This window comes from Quercus robur, chromosome 10 (genome assembly GCF_932294415.1).
Source record: "Quercus robur chromosome 10, dhQueRobu3.1, whole genome shotgun sequence".
In the NCBI taxonomy this organism is placed as follows: domain Eukaryota; kingdom Viridiplantae; phylum Streptophyta; class Magnoliopsida; order Fagales; family Fagaceae; genus Quercus; species Quercus robur.
Genome location: NC_065543.1, coordinates 1,846,900 through 1,862,021, shown reverse-complemented (window position 1 = coordinate 1,862,021; position 15,122 = coordinate 1,846,900). Strand labels below are relative to the sequence as shown.

General features: G+C 28.4%; 1 protein-coding gene across 1 annotated transcript; it reads right to left on the bottom strand.

Annotated features, from left to right (window-relative positions):
- Nucleotides 1-5,924: 5,924 nt before the first annotated feature.
- LOC126702280 (polygalacturonase-like) lies at nucleotides 5,925-9,118 on the bottom strand. The gene is made up of 4 exons (XM_050400950.1): nucleotides 8,678-9,118; nucleotides 6,930-7,219; nucleotides 6,597-6,822; nucleotides 5,925-6,146 (listed from the first exon to the last, which is right to left on the bottom strand). Exons 1-4 carry the CDS (start codon nucleotides 9,116-9,118, stop codon nucleotides 5,925-5,927), a joined length of 1,179 nt encoding a protein of 392 aa, XP_050256907.1.
- Between the last annotated feature and the right edge of the window lie 6,004 nt (nucleotides 9,119-15,122).

Below are 15,122 nucleotides of genomic sequence, written 5' to 3'. Positions count from 1 at the left end.
ATGTTGTTGTACACAAGCTAATCTACACAGTTTTGCACACACACTTAAAAATAAAAAATAAAAAAAATTGTGATTTGAAAATTGAAATCATAACTAAAAGTTACAATTTTTGTTGTTATAGGACGTGTGCAAAACAGTGTGGATTAGAGCTTTCACGTCATTTGGTGCAATTTTTCTTGTCTATTTTAGCATAAGAATATAATTTTTCTATTTTACACCAACACTTGTCAAAACACTCACATCAGTTATCTATTTTACACTATATTTCATTAAAATATCAATTTTTTTGGTTTTTAAAATTGTTTCTTTTTCTTCACACATAACAACTACCATCCACTTTATTCTTTTACCCTTGAGATATGTAAAGAAAGAATAAATAATTAAATGTAAAATAAATAGTGTCAATGTAAATTTATATGATTATTGTAGCAAACTTGTAAATTTATACAATTTTACACAAATTAATACGAGTTACTTTTAGAAAAGCTGTCAAACTAAGCACTACTGTTAATTTAAGTCTAATTTATTTACTTTTTAACATGTATTTTAAATTTCTTGTCAATCAGATGTTATTTACTATTAGTCTTTGGCCTTCATAAGATTTTACATTGCAAAAAAACTTCAAATTTACACTGCAAAAAACTTAAAATTTTAAAATTTTGTTTGTGACATAACTATTAATCTTTGGTCTTCAGAAAATTTTCAAAGTATGAAAGATTTAAGAAAAAAATGTAATCTAAATGTTGGATTTGTCAAATAAAAAAATATTAAAAAGAATTGTAGCCAACTTTTTAGATAAATAAAGCAAAATCCAACAAAAAGATTCATTGAGTAAAGCTAGGAGCCAAGGGCATTGTAGCTGAATTGGCACCTCCCTATGTAAAAGTGTTTGAGGGGTCTTAAGAGGTGGATGGATTCAAACTGCAAAGTTAGCAACATATTGTAATTATTTAAAAATATATATAAATAAATAAAGTCGGTAACTTTTTGTTTTCATAATATTTACAAATATGCCACTGTATTCGTATTAATAAAAAACGAAAATGCTGAAAAGTTTTATTCATTTTTTATATTCAAATTCAACTTTTAGGATACTAAAAATGAAAACTGAATACAAATACTAAAACCAAACCAATTTTTTTAGTGATGGGACCCACTAAAAACTAAAACAAAAAAAAAAAAAATCTTTTTTCAACTAACCAAACAGGCCCTAAATTATTTTTATGAAATAACTAAATATGTTTCATTTGATTTGTCATTGCAAAATGAAAATGATTAAAAAAAAATCCAATAAGCAAGGTCCATTAATCCCAAAAAAAAAAAAAAAAAAAAAAGTGAGGTCTAGCGTGACATTCCAACAAATCTGTAAAATATACTAGCCACGCGCGTGCTTAGAAGTTCTTCTTCTTTTTTTTAAAGGTTAATAATTTGCTTTCATCATAATTTGAGGTTACTGGATTCTTTAATTACGAAATATTTAGGAGTGTGATCAGAATTATGTGTTTAGAAAAAAACTGTTTTTAAGATTTAGCTAATTATACATATCTAACCCTATTATTTAAGCTTTACAAACTAGTAAATTTGAGGATATTTTGGGTATCAAAATTGAGAATCACAAATACGGAAAACCCCTTAAATAGTAGTATAGATATACATTAAAGAAAGTCATATCTCTTTCTTTAACAGTATATTCTAATTGCAAAGGTAAGTTAGCTCCAAGAACGCACAACGGGCTAGCATCACCACATGTTGAAGAAATCAAGTTCTCACTCAATGACTTATCACACTAACGTTTCTCCAAAAAAAAAAAAAAAAAACTTATCACACTAACATTTTTTTTTTGTTTGGGTAAATATCACACTAAACATTTATACTATAAAAACTAAAAAGTGGTATAATTTTTGGCCTTAAGAATGAATGTACAAGAATGTAGATACCTTTTCTATCCTTTATATATGTGGATTTTGTATCCCCTTCCCCTGTACAAGCAACTTGTGGGCTCGACAAAACCATAAGATTTGCCAACTGCATGGTTACATGAAGTTTTGGCTGCTTGGTTGTTGTAAGTGAGCATTATGGTCTCCAATATTATTTGGTAACATGGGTTTCTTGAGCTACAATCTCAAATACCGATGTTCCATGGATGTCTTCATATACCACATTACTAATCTGTACACCAGTTGACAAGGACAATAATATGGTGACTGAGTGCCTCGGGTAAAACCAATGGAATAATTTTCCAGAAGTAGAATCTACTGGAAGGGCTTAACTTATCAACAGAGGAGAATAATATCCACTAGAATAAAATAAAATTTTATACAATAAACTTAAGACTAAATCTACTATTATCTCATGTAATACGTAATAACATAAATCCAAGCAACTTTGAATCCATGCACTTTTTTTTTTTTTTTTTTTTTTGTCATTGTTGAATGTGAACCTCTCTCACAACTTCGATTACCCGGTTGATGATTTTCTCTCTAATATCGTTGACGTAACTGGATAATAGAAACTTCACTTTGATCACTGGATTTTTAGAACTTGAAATGGATCTTCAATAGATTCTTCAGGAGAGTATTGGAAGATCTCCAATATTTGTATACAAAACAAAGCTGTCCAAAATTCTTCTATACATAGCTTGAGAAGCACAAACCTCTAGATCCAACAATTGAAAGAAATAGATCGAGATTCTAGCTCAATGTTGCACGAATCTCAATGGATCGAGATTCTAGCTCAATGGGTTGAGATTAATAAATCTCATTAGGTTGAGTTGGAATCGATTTCGAGTCAAAATTTCAAAAACTTTGGGTCTTTCCCTAACAAATTATTTGTCATAAAAAACCAGGACACATTTTCTTTAAAAAGAAAATCCTTTCCAAAATGGCTTGGAGTTTAGTATGGGAAACAATTTTTCATAATAATAATAATAATAATAATTTTTTTTTTTTTTTTTTTTTTTTTTTTTTTTTTTTTTTTTTTTTTTTTTGCTTTTAGGCTTCATTTGGGAGTTCATGAGAAAATATAATGGAATGGAAATGAATAATCATAAAGAAATGAAATGGAATTGAATGTATTTAAATAAGGGAAATGAATAAAAAAGAATGAAATGGAATGGAATTAAGTCTCTTTGTTTGGATGTTTTAAAATGAAGGAATGGAAATAAATGAAATGTAGGTAATTTTTTTCTGGGAGTAACATAGAAGGAAAGTAATAAAATCATTTTATGACAATATTACTATTAGACTCTTATTTTAAAATAAAATGCTAGATATATAAAGGTATTTTGGGAGTTTTAGTAAAAAAATTTATTAAATCTAATTCTATTCTCTCTAATTCCTCCTAGTTTTAAAGAAAATGAAAATTTGAGTTTTTAAGGAAACAGAGAAGAATGAGTGTTCCCTCCAACCCATTTCATTCCCTCTCACTTAAACTCTCAAACAAGAGAATGAACTTTCTATTTTCTCCATTAAAACTCCCAAATAAGGGAATGAAAAAAATATTCTAAATTTTTTTTTTTCCATTTCTTTCTATTCTATTCCATTCCCTTCTTTCAAACAAGGGCTTAGGATTTTCCAACAAAATCCCTTTTTTATAAAAAGTTATGAGAAAACCTTTTTCCAAAACCTCTTTCCACAAAACCTCGTGAGATCATGAACCATTTCAAAATAACCTTCTCCAAAAAGTTATAAGATTTTCAACAAATAAAAAATTCTTATCTTTTTAAATGTAAAGAAATGTCCATTTTTTTAAGGGATGTAAGGAATATTCTCATTTTTTTTTTAAAAAAAACAATAAAAAGTCATTTTCCAAAGGAAGAAGTTTCTTTTCAAACAATTCTTTTTAAAGACATAATTTTAAGAGGGAGCGACTTGTCCATAGCTCACCTCAATTGAATTAATGACATCCAATCAATTCAACATTTCGCCCTTCCCCTAAACTAACCATTTTGGTTTGTTGTGTATTTTGCATGAGAATGATACCTAGAGATAGAATAAATCTGCTTTAAATTGCTTTAAAGGTGAAAGGTAACATTTTTATATTCTCATCCATTTTTATTGGTTATAAAGTAATATTCACGTGTTAGATATTTAGTAATTAATCACATGCTTGCTATGTATATTATTTCTTACAACGTAGCTTTTCACATGATATTTATATTTACTTTCACATGCTTGTTTTGTATGCTCTGGCAAATAATATCATATGTTATTTATATGTAAATACAATATTCACATGTTATGTATATATATTACTTGTACAAAAATTCTTTTCAAAAATAAATTTCAAGTATTAAATTATATTTGAAAATGAGAATTGTTAGGATTAAATTAAAATAAGGTACTATTATTTAAACAGGCAATGTGGGCTGTCTAACACTTCCTCACTTATAAACTAACTTTTGAGTCCAAGAATCTTTAGTTTGAAACTTTTATTACCTTAATTAGCTTAGGAGTCCCTAGGAATGACTTTTAGCTAACTACGTGATTAAAATAAATTAGACAAAAGGTGACCAATCACATCTAGAATAAACCAATGGTTAGTAGTGACTCCATAAAAGTAAATAAGTAAAGAGACTTACCCCCACACACATTGCCCTAATGACATAAATATACACACATCATCAAATGTGACCAAGCAAAGAAAAGAGATAATTTTCCGCATTTTCTTGTGTTTGGTGGTATCCGAAAAAATGAGTCAAAGAAAAGCTATTTATTAACTTTCTTTATTTAGCTTAACAAAATATATAGTTTTTCTCCACTAAAAAATTTTAGAAAACAACGTTATTTCGTGTGAAACTAAATAAAGAAAATAACTCTGTCTCATATGAAACTAAATAAGGGAAGTTAAAAGATAACTTTCAAACTCATTTTAAGGTTACTACCAAATGTAAAAAATTAATATAGTTTTCTAGAAAATACTTTTTGAAAAATAATTCATTTTTTTGAAAAATTTTAATGTAAAAAAAAAAAAAAAAAAAAAAAAAAAAAAAAAAAAAAAAAAAGAGGAAGAAGAAGAAGAAGAAGAAGAAGAAGAAGATAATAACAACCCGCGAAAATCCTGGGCATCAACATAGACTTTGGATGGACCACTTTATTATAGTCGATTTGAAATGTCTCTTTTGAATTTTGATTCTCTGTTTCTCTTCTTCTTCTTCTTTTTCCTTTTTTTAGCTTCTTGATTAAATTATTTTCATGATCTTACCAAATATGCTTCGTTTTCAGGATATTACTCAACATGCTTCGTGCAAGTTGTCATTGCAAAATGAAAATAATTCATTAAACATAATCATATCTCTTATAACAATTTTTCATTCAAACACCCAAATAAGGGCTTCAATTTTCAGCATTATATCCCGATTGCAAGGTCAAGCAGGCTCCAAGAGTGCCTAATGGACTAGTACTATCACAAGCTTGAGCAATCAATAGTATCGGCAAGTTTCATGAAGGTTGAATCCTTTTCCCCGTTATGACAAGCCGATATCATACTAATATCAGTAATATCGGCAATATATACCGTATTGGCTATTAAACCGACTTTGGTACTCCTCTAAAATTTACTAGAAAAAATATTGAATTGTACCTAGATTTTTTGGATGCTTCCAAAGGTATTGATGTTTTGGTTGGAACAATAAAAAAAATGTTATAATAATAATAATAATAATAATAACAAACATGTAATTTGAGCTAATACGTTGGATTAATGTATTTAGGTAAATATTTGGTCGTATGAAATTTGTAGACTGAAATTATATGTTTGTAAACATATAACTAAATAAATACATATAAACATATAAATATGTATGTATGTATGTCTATAAATATCCCTAACTTTGGAATAATACACTGGTATTAACCAATACTAAAATATTTCATTTATTTGACAAAACCAAAATTGTCTTTAATATAAAATTGACATCCCTTGCTCTATAAGCAATTGATCACGGGTTGAACACTACCAGAAGATGTGACAGATGCATGGTTACATGAAGATTTGGCTACTTGATTCTTGTAAGTGAGCATTATGCTCTCCACTGTTATTATGGAGCATGGGTTTCCTGAACTACAATTTAAATTCACAGCAACCTCTGTTGTTGAAGTTCCATGAATGTCTTGGTATGTCACATTACTAATTTTTACACCAGAAGCCTGTTAAAATGGGGGAAAAAAATGCACACATCAATTTTCTACTTATTCGTAGTGGTGGTATGCAACCTCTAACCTATAAAATTAAAAAACTAACATCACAACTTTTTATTTATTTAAATTTTGAAATATGTATTATGAAGAAAAAACTGAAAAATTAAAGATTTTCTTCTTTGCAGAGAAGAGGGGTTCAATTTGGGCCCAAAACTAATGACTAAAAGTTTAGGATGCCATAATAATGTGCCTAGCTATATAATGTGCATGAGTAGTTTCTAAGGTCTAAGTCAGGGGCCAATGAAACAGAAATTTAAAAGAATTTATATTGTGCAATCTTCTTGAATATGTTAAGGATTTTCATAAGTATACTTAAACATATTATAGTTTAAAATTTAAACAACATTATAGTTTAAAATTTAAACAACATTTGCATAAATATCCTTCAAAATATCGTACCTGATTAGGGCAACCTCCAGAGGGGCAGTAATTTTGATCAATTATAATGGGATTCTCGACATTCATCATATTTACATGTTGGAAAATAACGTTCCTAGCAAATCCATTACTAGGCCTTGCCCAAGACTTAATCCTCACCCCATTCTGTGTATCAGTAAAATTTGCTGTTTTAACTGTCACGTTCTGGACACCAGCCTCTTGTTGATTTTGGCCTAAACTCCCAATGCTGCACCAACCAATCACACCCATGACCAATTTGACATCGCCATATAATATTGTTGTTATAGTCACGTAATATTTTAATAGATAAAAAAATTAATAAAATTTATTTACCTAATTCCATGTCCAGGTCCACATGCTACATTTTCAATCCATAAATTAGTAGTACCGGGGCCAATTGAGATGCAATCATCACCAGTTTGGATATTAGAGTTAAGAATTGTGACACTGGAAGATGATTCAACATGAATGCCATTGGTGTTTGGGCTATTTCCGGCGGCGATGACCCTGACACCTTGCATATTCACATTATTGCAAGCATTGACAACAATGTGAAACATCTGGCTGTTTACGGAAGTTAATCCACTAACCACAACGTTGTTTGAGTTGGTAAATTCCAATGTCTGTTTACATATACAAAAGAAACTGTTCTAATTATTATTGTTTTTTAAAAATTACAAATAAAGTATATATAGAGTATTTCTCTAAAATTGAAAATGAACATGACTATATAGGGCTATTCAATTCAAAAGTTCAAGCCAGACATAAATAAGGGTTAGCAAACATCGTAGGCACATTACAAATCAATTTACAGCAAGGAGCTTTCACACAAAAACACAGAGGAAGTCAAAATAGAAAATACACTTAAAATGCATTAAAATGTGCAATAAATGACTATAATGGGAATATTCTTGGGAAGAAAAGAAATTAGCCTACTAGAGTCCATAACTCTTAAGTTTCATCTGAGAGGAAACCAAATGTAATCTCAATTTTTCTTCCCTTACAATTCTTCAATACAACGTTTGCTTACTGCTTGGATTCCCTTCAAAAAATATGGAATTTATCTCAAAAATGATCATCTTTTCATAACTGATGGAAAAGAGAATGGTGAGTCCAACTCTAGAATCCAAAACGGGAATGCAGTAGGAGATGGGGGTGGGCTTAATCTTCCTATCAAACTATATGCCAAGCTCCTCTTAGCCCTATAGTCTTTCTCCTTCCCAAATTTTGCCAAATGATTTAAGACCTGAACTGAAAGAGACTCTTCAAACAAAGCTTACCGACTAAGACCTTAAGAAGCTTGTATCATTGGTTTATTTGGATCTAACGGTATTCTCTAAATTAACGATGAACATGATTATATAGGGCTATTCAACTAAATATGTGGACCTTATGGCATGGCCAGTTAATGCAAGCAACAAAAGCTTAAGCTTGTTGTTTGACCTTTGACATTCCCATTAATTTTTAAGCATGTTTACTGGTACACAAGAATAAATATTATACTCCAGAACATGGGATTATTTCCAAGTATCCTATATATATATATATATATATATATACGATTTCCTTAGAAATGGCTTATTGTGGCATTAATGAAGTATTTCAATTTGACTAAAATCCCCTCCAAAACCAGGAAGACCGAAATCAGTTAATAGTTTAAACCAAAAATCAAATGGAAAAGCACACTACTTAATTTCCACTAGAAAATCCAAACCAGTCCCAGTTGGTTACCTAGAAAATGGAAGGAATTTATTTTAAAGACTAAATGGGAGTGAATCAAGATATGGAGGACCTAAAAGAACACCATAAAGACCTGGCAAACAGGTTGGGTCAAGTTGGGTTCAGGTCAAAAACATATTATTTTAAATAGGTTGTAAATGGGCTGGGTTGATCAGATCGGGTTACAAGTCCATCCATATTTTTTCACATGCAAAAATATATATATATATATATATATATATATATATATATGTAAATGAACAAAAAGTTACCAAATGTCAAAAAAAAAAAAAAAAAAAAGTTCTATAACACGTATATTCTTAAGTTTTACACTATTTATTGTGGCAAAATATTTCACATACCGTGGCTCCTAAAGGACAACTTTTGCCAGAGGCCTTGCAAGCCCACAAGCTAGCACCTTGCCCATCAAGAATCCCATTACCAGATATTGTAAGCCCATCAACATGCTGAAACAAAACCCAGTATGCTTTATTTCCAAGGACTGTATAGTCCGATGGGGCCACAAGAGTCCCAATAAGCATAACGTTAACTTTGTTGCTGCATGGTCCAATAAAAATGACTTGCCCGAGAGCGAACTTTCCTGCTGGTACATAAATAGTGGCAGGCTGCATAGAGGCACAAGCTTTAGTCCATGCACTAAGAAAAGCCTGAGCTGAGTCTGTTTGCCCATCTGGCTTGGCTCCAAAACTCACTACATTGTATATCGTAGGAGCAGCTAGCACTAACGAAATGAACAGTGAGAGAAGTGTAAGGACAAGACAGCTTATGGCAGGGAATGCCATTTTGATTTTGTTTGGATGTGAAACTAATGTGTGTGTGACTTTGTGTGTGTCAAAGAGAGAAGAAGTGCCTTGGGGAGTTTAGCGGTTGAGGGAGTTGAATCTTGAGAGGGTATTTATAGCATTTGAATGCACATTTGGTTTTGAGAAAGTATAGACATAAATTAAAATTTTGACAACAAATTTCCACTTGGCTAACGTGACAGGTTGTTAGTAATTGGTAAACAAAATGACATCAATGGTAGGTTTAGATAAGAATTAATAAAAATTTGCCAACTCAAATTTTGTGAAAAATATTTTGAAATTTTGTGTGTCTATAACATTGCTCTTTAATTTCTCACCTTATAGAGTGTTAGTCCGCAAAAGTTCAATAAAATATTTTTTTATATATATAAAAAAAAAAAAAAAAAAAAAAAAAAGTGATTCTTTTTTTCTTATAATTTGATAGCTACAATAAAAGAGGTGCTGATTGAACTACAAGGATCTGCAAAATTTTCTCTCTTTTATTTTGTATATAGATATGAAATGTGATAATTATGATAGTTATTTATAGACATTTATTTTGGTTGTGATTGTATATGCAATATTAATTTGAATTTTGATAATTATTATTGTAGTCATTAATAAGTGGTTAGAATTATAAAATAAAATTAAAAAAAAAAACTAATTAACTAACCAACTATGTTTTTCCTTTCCTAATCTCTCTTTCCCCACTTCTTAATTAGTTTATAGGTTTGGTTAATGTATGTCTTTAAGTCTTTTTTTTTTTTTTTTAATATAAAATAGAAATTTTACTCTAGCATAATCTAAGTGTATATGTGTGTGAAACTCCCTTTTGGAGACTTGAACCCCAACCCTTACCCCCTACTCCTTACAAGCACTTATACTTGCGGAGTGACCATCGCACCAAGGGTATGCAATGGTTCTTTAAGTCATTCATTAATCATTTATTTTAGAAAACATTTTATAAGAAATTGAAAAAAAAAATGTAAAAAAAATAATAAATAAAAGTTAGTCACCCTTTCAATTTTTCATTAAAAAATTCCTAAAATGGTTTACATATATACCATAAATTATCTATTATAAAAGAAGATACATATGCTTTCTTAATATCACAATAACAATCATTAATTTCTTTTTTTAGAAAAAAATATTAATTTTCCTCTCTCTCTCTCCTTAATTACTATATACCATTATTTGATAAAAGAAATTGCAAAAAAAAAATGATAATTTATATTATTTATTTTGCTTAAACCGTATATATCTATCTATCTACTACCTAACTGTATATTATGATTGTATTTTTATATAATTATTATAGTTAATCTAGGCTCAATTTTAATTATATAGTGTGTGTATATATATATATAATTTATTATGGTGATTATAGTTAATAGATATTTCTCATATAATTAATAAGAAGTACTTTTTATATTTTTATTAATATATAATTACAAAAATTAGTAATAGATATTTATTACAATTGTGTTGGTATATAGAACTATAGATTCTATCAATAAAGAAAATATGATGTTGCTATTCGCTTTCTCATAAAAAAATAGTTGCTTTTATCTTATGTGGGACTTTGTTTATAGTTATTTTCAATGCAACTAAATTTGAGTAAAAATATCATATCCTAAATTAGTTGTTTTTTATATAAATCTTATAAAATTAAAATATAATAGTTTTAAGTCGTGATTACAAGTAATTTTAATTTGAGTATAAAATTTGTTTCCTAATTTTATGAAATTTGAACTTGACTTTGAAAATTTTAAATTTAACTTAATATCCATAAAATTTCTTATTTACCTCGTTTTTATGGAATTGGATTTTAAATATTAAATGTTTTAGTTTAAATTTACATCCATAATTTGTCTTACTCTTAAATTATTTTCTACTATATAGTTTTTTTTTTTTTTTTTTTTTAGAAGATAACTAAGTTAATTTTGGAAGTTTAAAAAATTGGACAAAAAAGAAATCTATTCTAATTTTATTTATATTAATAATTATTCTAAAATATTTAAAACATGATATTAAACGTATTTATCTCATTCAAACCAAAAAAAAGAATTCATTAGTAATGTTTTGACATAAATGTAAAGTAGGTGAGATGGAAATGAAAAGAATTCTAAAAAATGAACTATATGGCAAAACCTTTTACTCTTCCAAATGATTTTTTTTTTTTTTTTTTTTTGAGAGAGAGAGAGAGAATTTCAACCTATGACGTCCGTTCCTGATGATAACTCATTATCATCAGACCAAGATACCAATCAATTTTTGGTGTAGGCGGGGATTGAACCCCAGATCTCTTATACAACCATCAGATATATATATACACACACACACACACACACTAGTAGAATGTTTATGTGTTCCATGAATTAACTAAAAATTCTATATTGAAATATATATATATATATATATATATATATTCTAATATTTCAAAAATATATATATATATTCTAAAAAAATTATCGAAACTTTATTGGTCCACTAAAGATTCTAATAGGGTTTGATCCATATTAAGGCCACCTTTGGTACACTAAATAGAGATTACAATAAGAATGATAATCTTTATTATTGAGAATAGAATGTGTTGTAATAAAATAACTAAATTTGTTCATAAGGTTAGTTGTGAGTTGTAATATTAGGATCAAATTAAAGATATATTTTAGGAAATATTTTACTCATACAATTATATTTCCAAACCAAAAATAATTATATTTCCTTAAAAATAATATTTTTAAATTTTGAGAGGGAGATTGGTTATTTTTTATGATTTTTTATTTGCATAATTTTTATATGCATAAGGAAAGTTTTATTATTTGAAAATAAATTAATATTTGAAATTATTACATGTACTCAGGAACAACTATTATAACCTATTAGAGAGTAATTTTTGTAGAAACATTTTACATAACCAAATTACCAATGAGCACCATTGGTGTGATGATCATTACTTATATGCTTAAATTCGGTTGGAGTAGAATTTTTATCTTGTATTAAAAAATAAAAAAAAAATAAAAACCAAACAACTAAATACTTTTTTTTTTTTAGAGAGTTTCAACCTATGGCATCCGCTTTTTATAATAGCTTTTTATAATCAGACCAAGACACCAATCGGTTTTTGGTGTAGGCGGGGATTAAACCCCAGATCTTTTATTCAACCATCAAAGATTTTACTAGTTGAGCTAATTGGAACCCACAACAACCAAATACTTAAACCATAGGAATAACTACTATATTATAGTGTCCATTACAGTCTACCAAACATATCCTTAACTATCAATATGCAAAAATATATTGAGCTGCTTGGAATGAGGTTGACATAAAACGTGTAAAAGTTTATTATATTTTGAATAAAAAAAATTATCACATATGATTAAAGTAGTTAAAAATAATTTTAAATTTTATTTTAAAATTCCTAAAATTTTTGAAATAGAATTGTAGTTGGAGTAGAATTTTAAATATCTTAAAAAATTGACTAACTCATATTTACTTAACTTGAGCCATAGTGAGAGTAGAATTCTAATTTCTTGAAACTTTGCTAATAAACTTTTTACCTAATTCCCTAATTAATTATAATTTAAAATTTTTTCCTAAAGAGTATATAATTAACAACTTGGCACAGTGCGTTATATAATAATGTATGATATATTACAAATTACTATGCAAAAATAATTAATACATGATAAGAATTTATATATTTCATTAAAACATAAAATTAATTAGTAATAGTTTAACATAAATGGAAGGTTTGGTGTGGTGAAAGGTTAAATAAAGAGAATTTAATAACAACATTGATTTTTTTTTTTTTTAAGACAGAAAAGTGGTAGATGACAACATTGATGTTAAAATTGATGAACCTAGGGTTTTTGCTCAACCAAAAAAAAAAAAAAAATAGCAATTGAGTTTATTAAAACCCATTATGATGAATAATTTATTAATTATTAAAAAAAGATAATAACATAACTCTGATACCATTAATGATAAAAACATGATAATTGTTTGTATCTGTTACTTAAATTAAAAAGATATTCATCAAATCATAATAAAGACCTAGTTATCGAAAAAATTATCTCAACAATAAAGAGGAAAAACAAATAATGTTTTAGTCCATACATTTTATGAATTTTAATTGAAATAAAGACACTTTTTTTTTTTTTTTTTTTTATACAAGATAGAATTTCTACTCTAGCCTAATCTAAGTGTGTATGTGTGTGAAACTCCCTCCTGGAGACTTGAACCCCAGCTCTTGTCCCCCACACCCCACAAACACTTATACTTGTGGAATGACCACAACACCAAGGGTGCACAGTAGTATTGAAATAAAGATACTTAACTTTTCTATTATAATTCATTTTTGTATTTGTCTATTACCTAAATGATATTTTATCAGAGATAGATTAAAAATTCAATCTCTTTTGTCAATATTTACCCAATTAACATTTGCAAGAGAAAACATAGGGACAGATTGAGACTGCTAAGAATGCGAAATGCGTGAGAAAAAAAATTCTCAGCCAGTTTTGATATCTGTTATTATTAAAATAATTAATTTACATTAGGTACCAAAGAGGAATTTAAGAGCATGAGTACCAATTATGCTTTGATCTAAATCATAAAATAGATCTATTTCAAATAGAAATGACGCTTTACCTTAGAGTTTTGGACTGACCTTACAATAATGGTAATGATGCAATAAAAAAACTCTAATAAAGTAATAAAATGCAAAAACCAAAAGATCTCTTGAAAATTTTGTAGGGTCAATGGGTCATCCGGTTTTAATGATCCCAAAATCATGTTTTCCATTTTAATCCATTGATCAATTTTAGTTGGGATCAAGTAGAAAAAAGTCAGCCAAGAAAATTAATTTCCATTAACTACTGCAGCAAAATGCTTCTTCATCAAATATGCAAAAGAACCTGATCCTCAACGTGGGTAGAACAAGGTTATTGATTCCGTACCGTACCGGCCGGTATGGCTGGAATATATCGTACCGGCTAGCAATCCGATACGCTCGACCCCCCTATTTCGTACCGGAAAAAATACCGGCCATACCGGCCAATTTCGAGCAATACCAGCCGTACCGGCCAATTTCGAGCAATACCGGCCGGTACAGAAAAATGTTTTTTTTTTTTTTTAAGTTTTGTAATTTTTGAATTTTTGTTAGGACAGAATGGTAACTTATTTGCATTAACTTATTAGTATTATTTGTTTTCTTAGTATGCAATGGTAACTTTTAAGCTTTCTATTTTATTTTTTTATTTTTTTATTTTTTTTCCCTTTTAATTGATACTAAAGTCTAAAACCATGAATAATTAGTTCTGAATTGAGGAAATGTTTTATGATAAACTTTTATATTTATTATAATATATATATATATATATACACAGACACATTCATATATATATATATATATATATATATATATATATATATTTTTATTTATTTATTTATTTATTTATTTATAAATATAAAAAATAGCGGTAAACCTGAAACGGTACACCGGTATTGACTGGTATCCGAAATATATCGTACCGGTAGCCAAACCGGTACGGCCTCCGGTACGGTATTGACATCCTTGGGGTAGAAAGCTTAGCATGGTATGGTTTTTTTTTTTTTTTTTTTTTAATTTTTAAAATTTTCAAATATGCAATGATCAGCTATAGCAGGAACACTGTTATCAGTAGGGCTTGTTGGTTTTATTTCTTCATGGGTTTTAGGGAAACACATCCTCTCTTTCTTTCCCCCTTCTCTAATTCAATTATGGATGAAGTCCTCAGTGATTGGAAAAAACTATCCCTCACAGATGAGGAAGGTGCAAAACTTAGCCTAACAAAGTCAAAAAATCTGAAAAGAAAAGAATATGTCATTGCAGCAAAGTTTCTGACAAAACGTGCCCTGAATGTAGACGCCATTGGAAGAACTCTTAAACCATTATGGAGAGCCAGAAAAGAGTTTAAGATCAGAGAAGTAGGCGACCACACTCTGTTATTCGTTTTCGAAC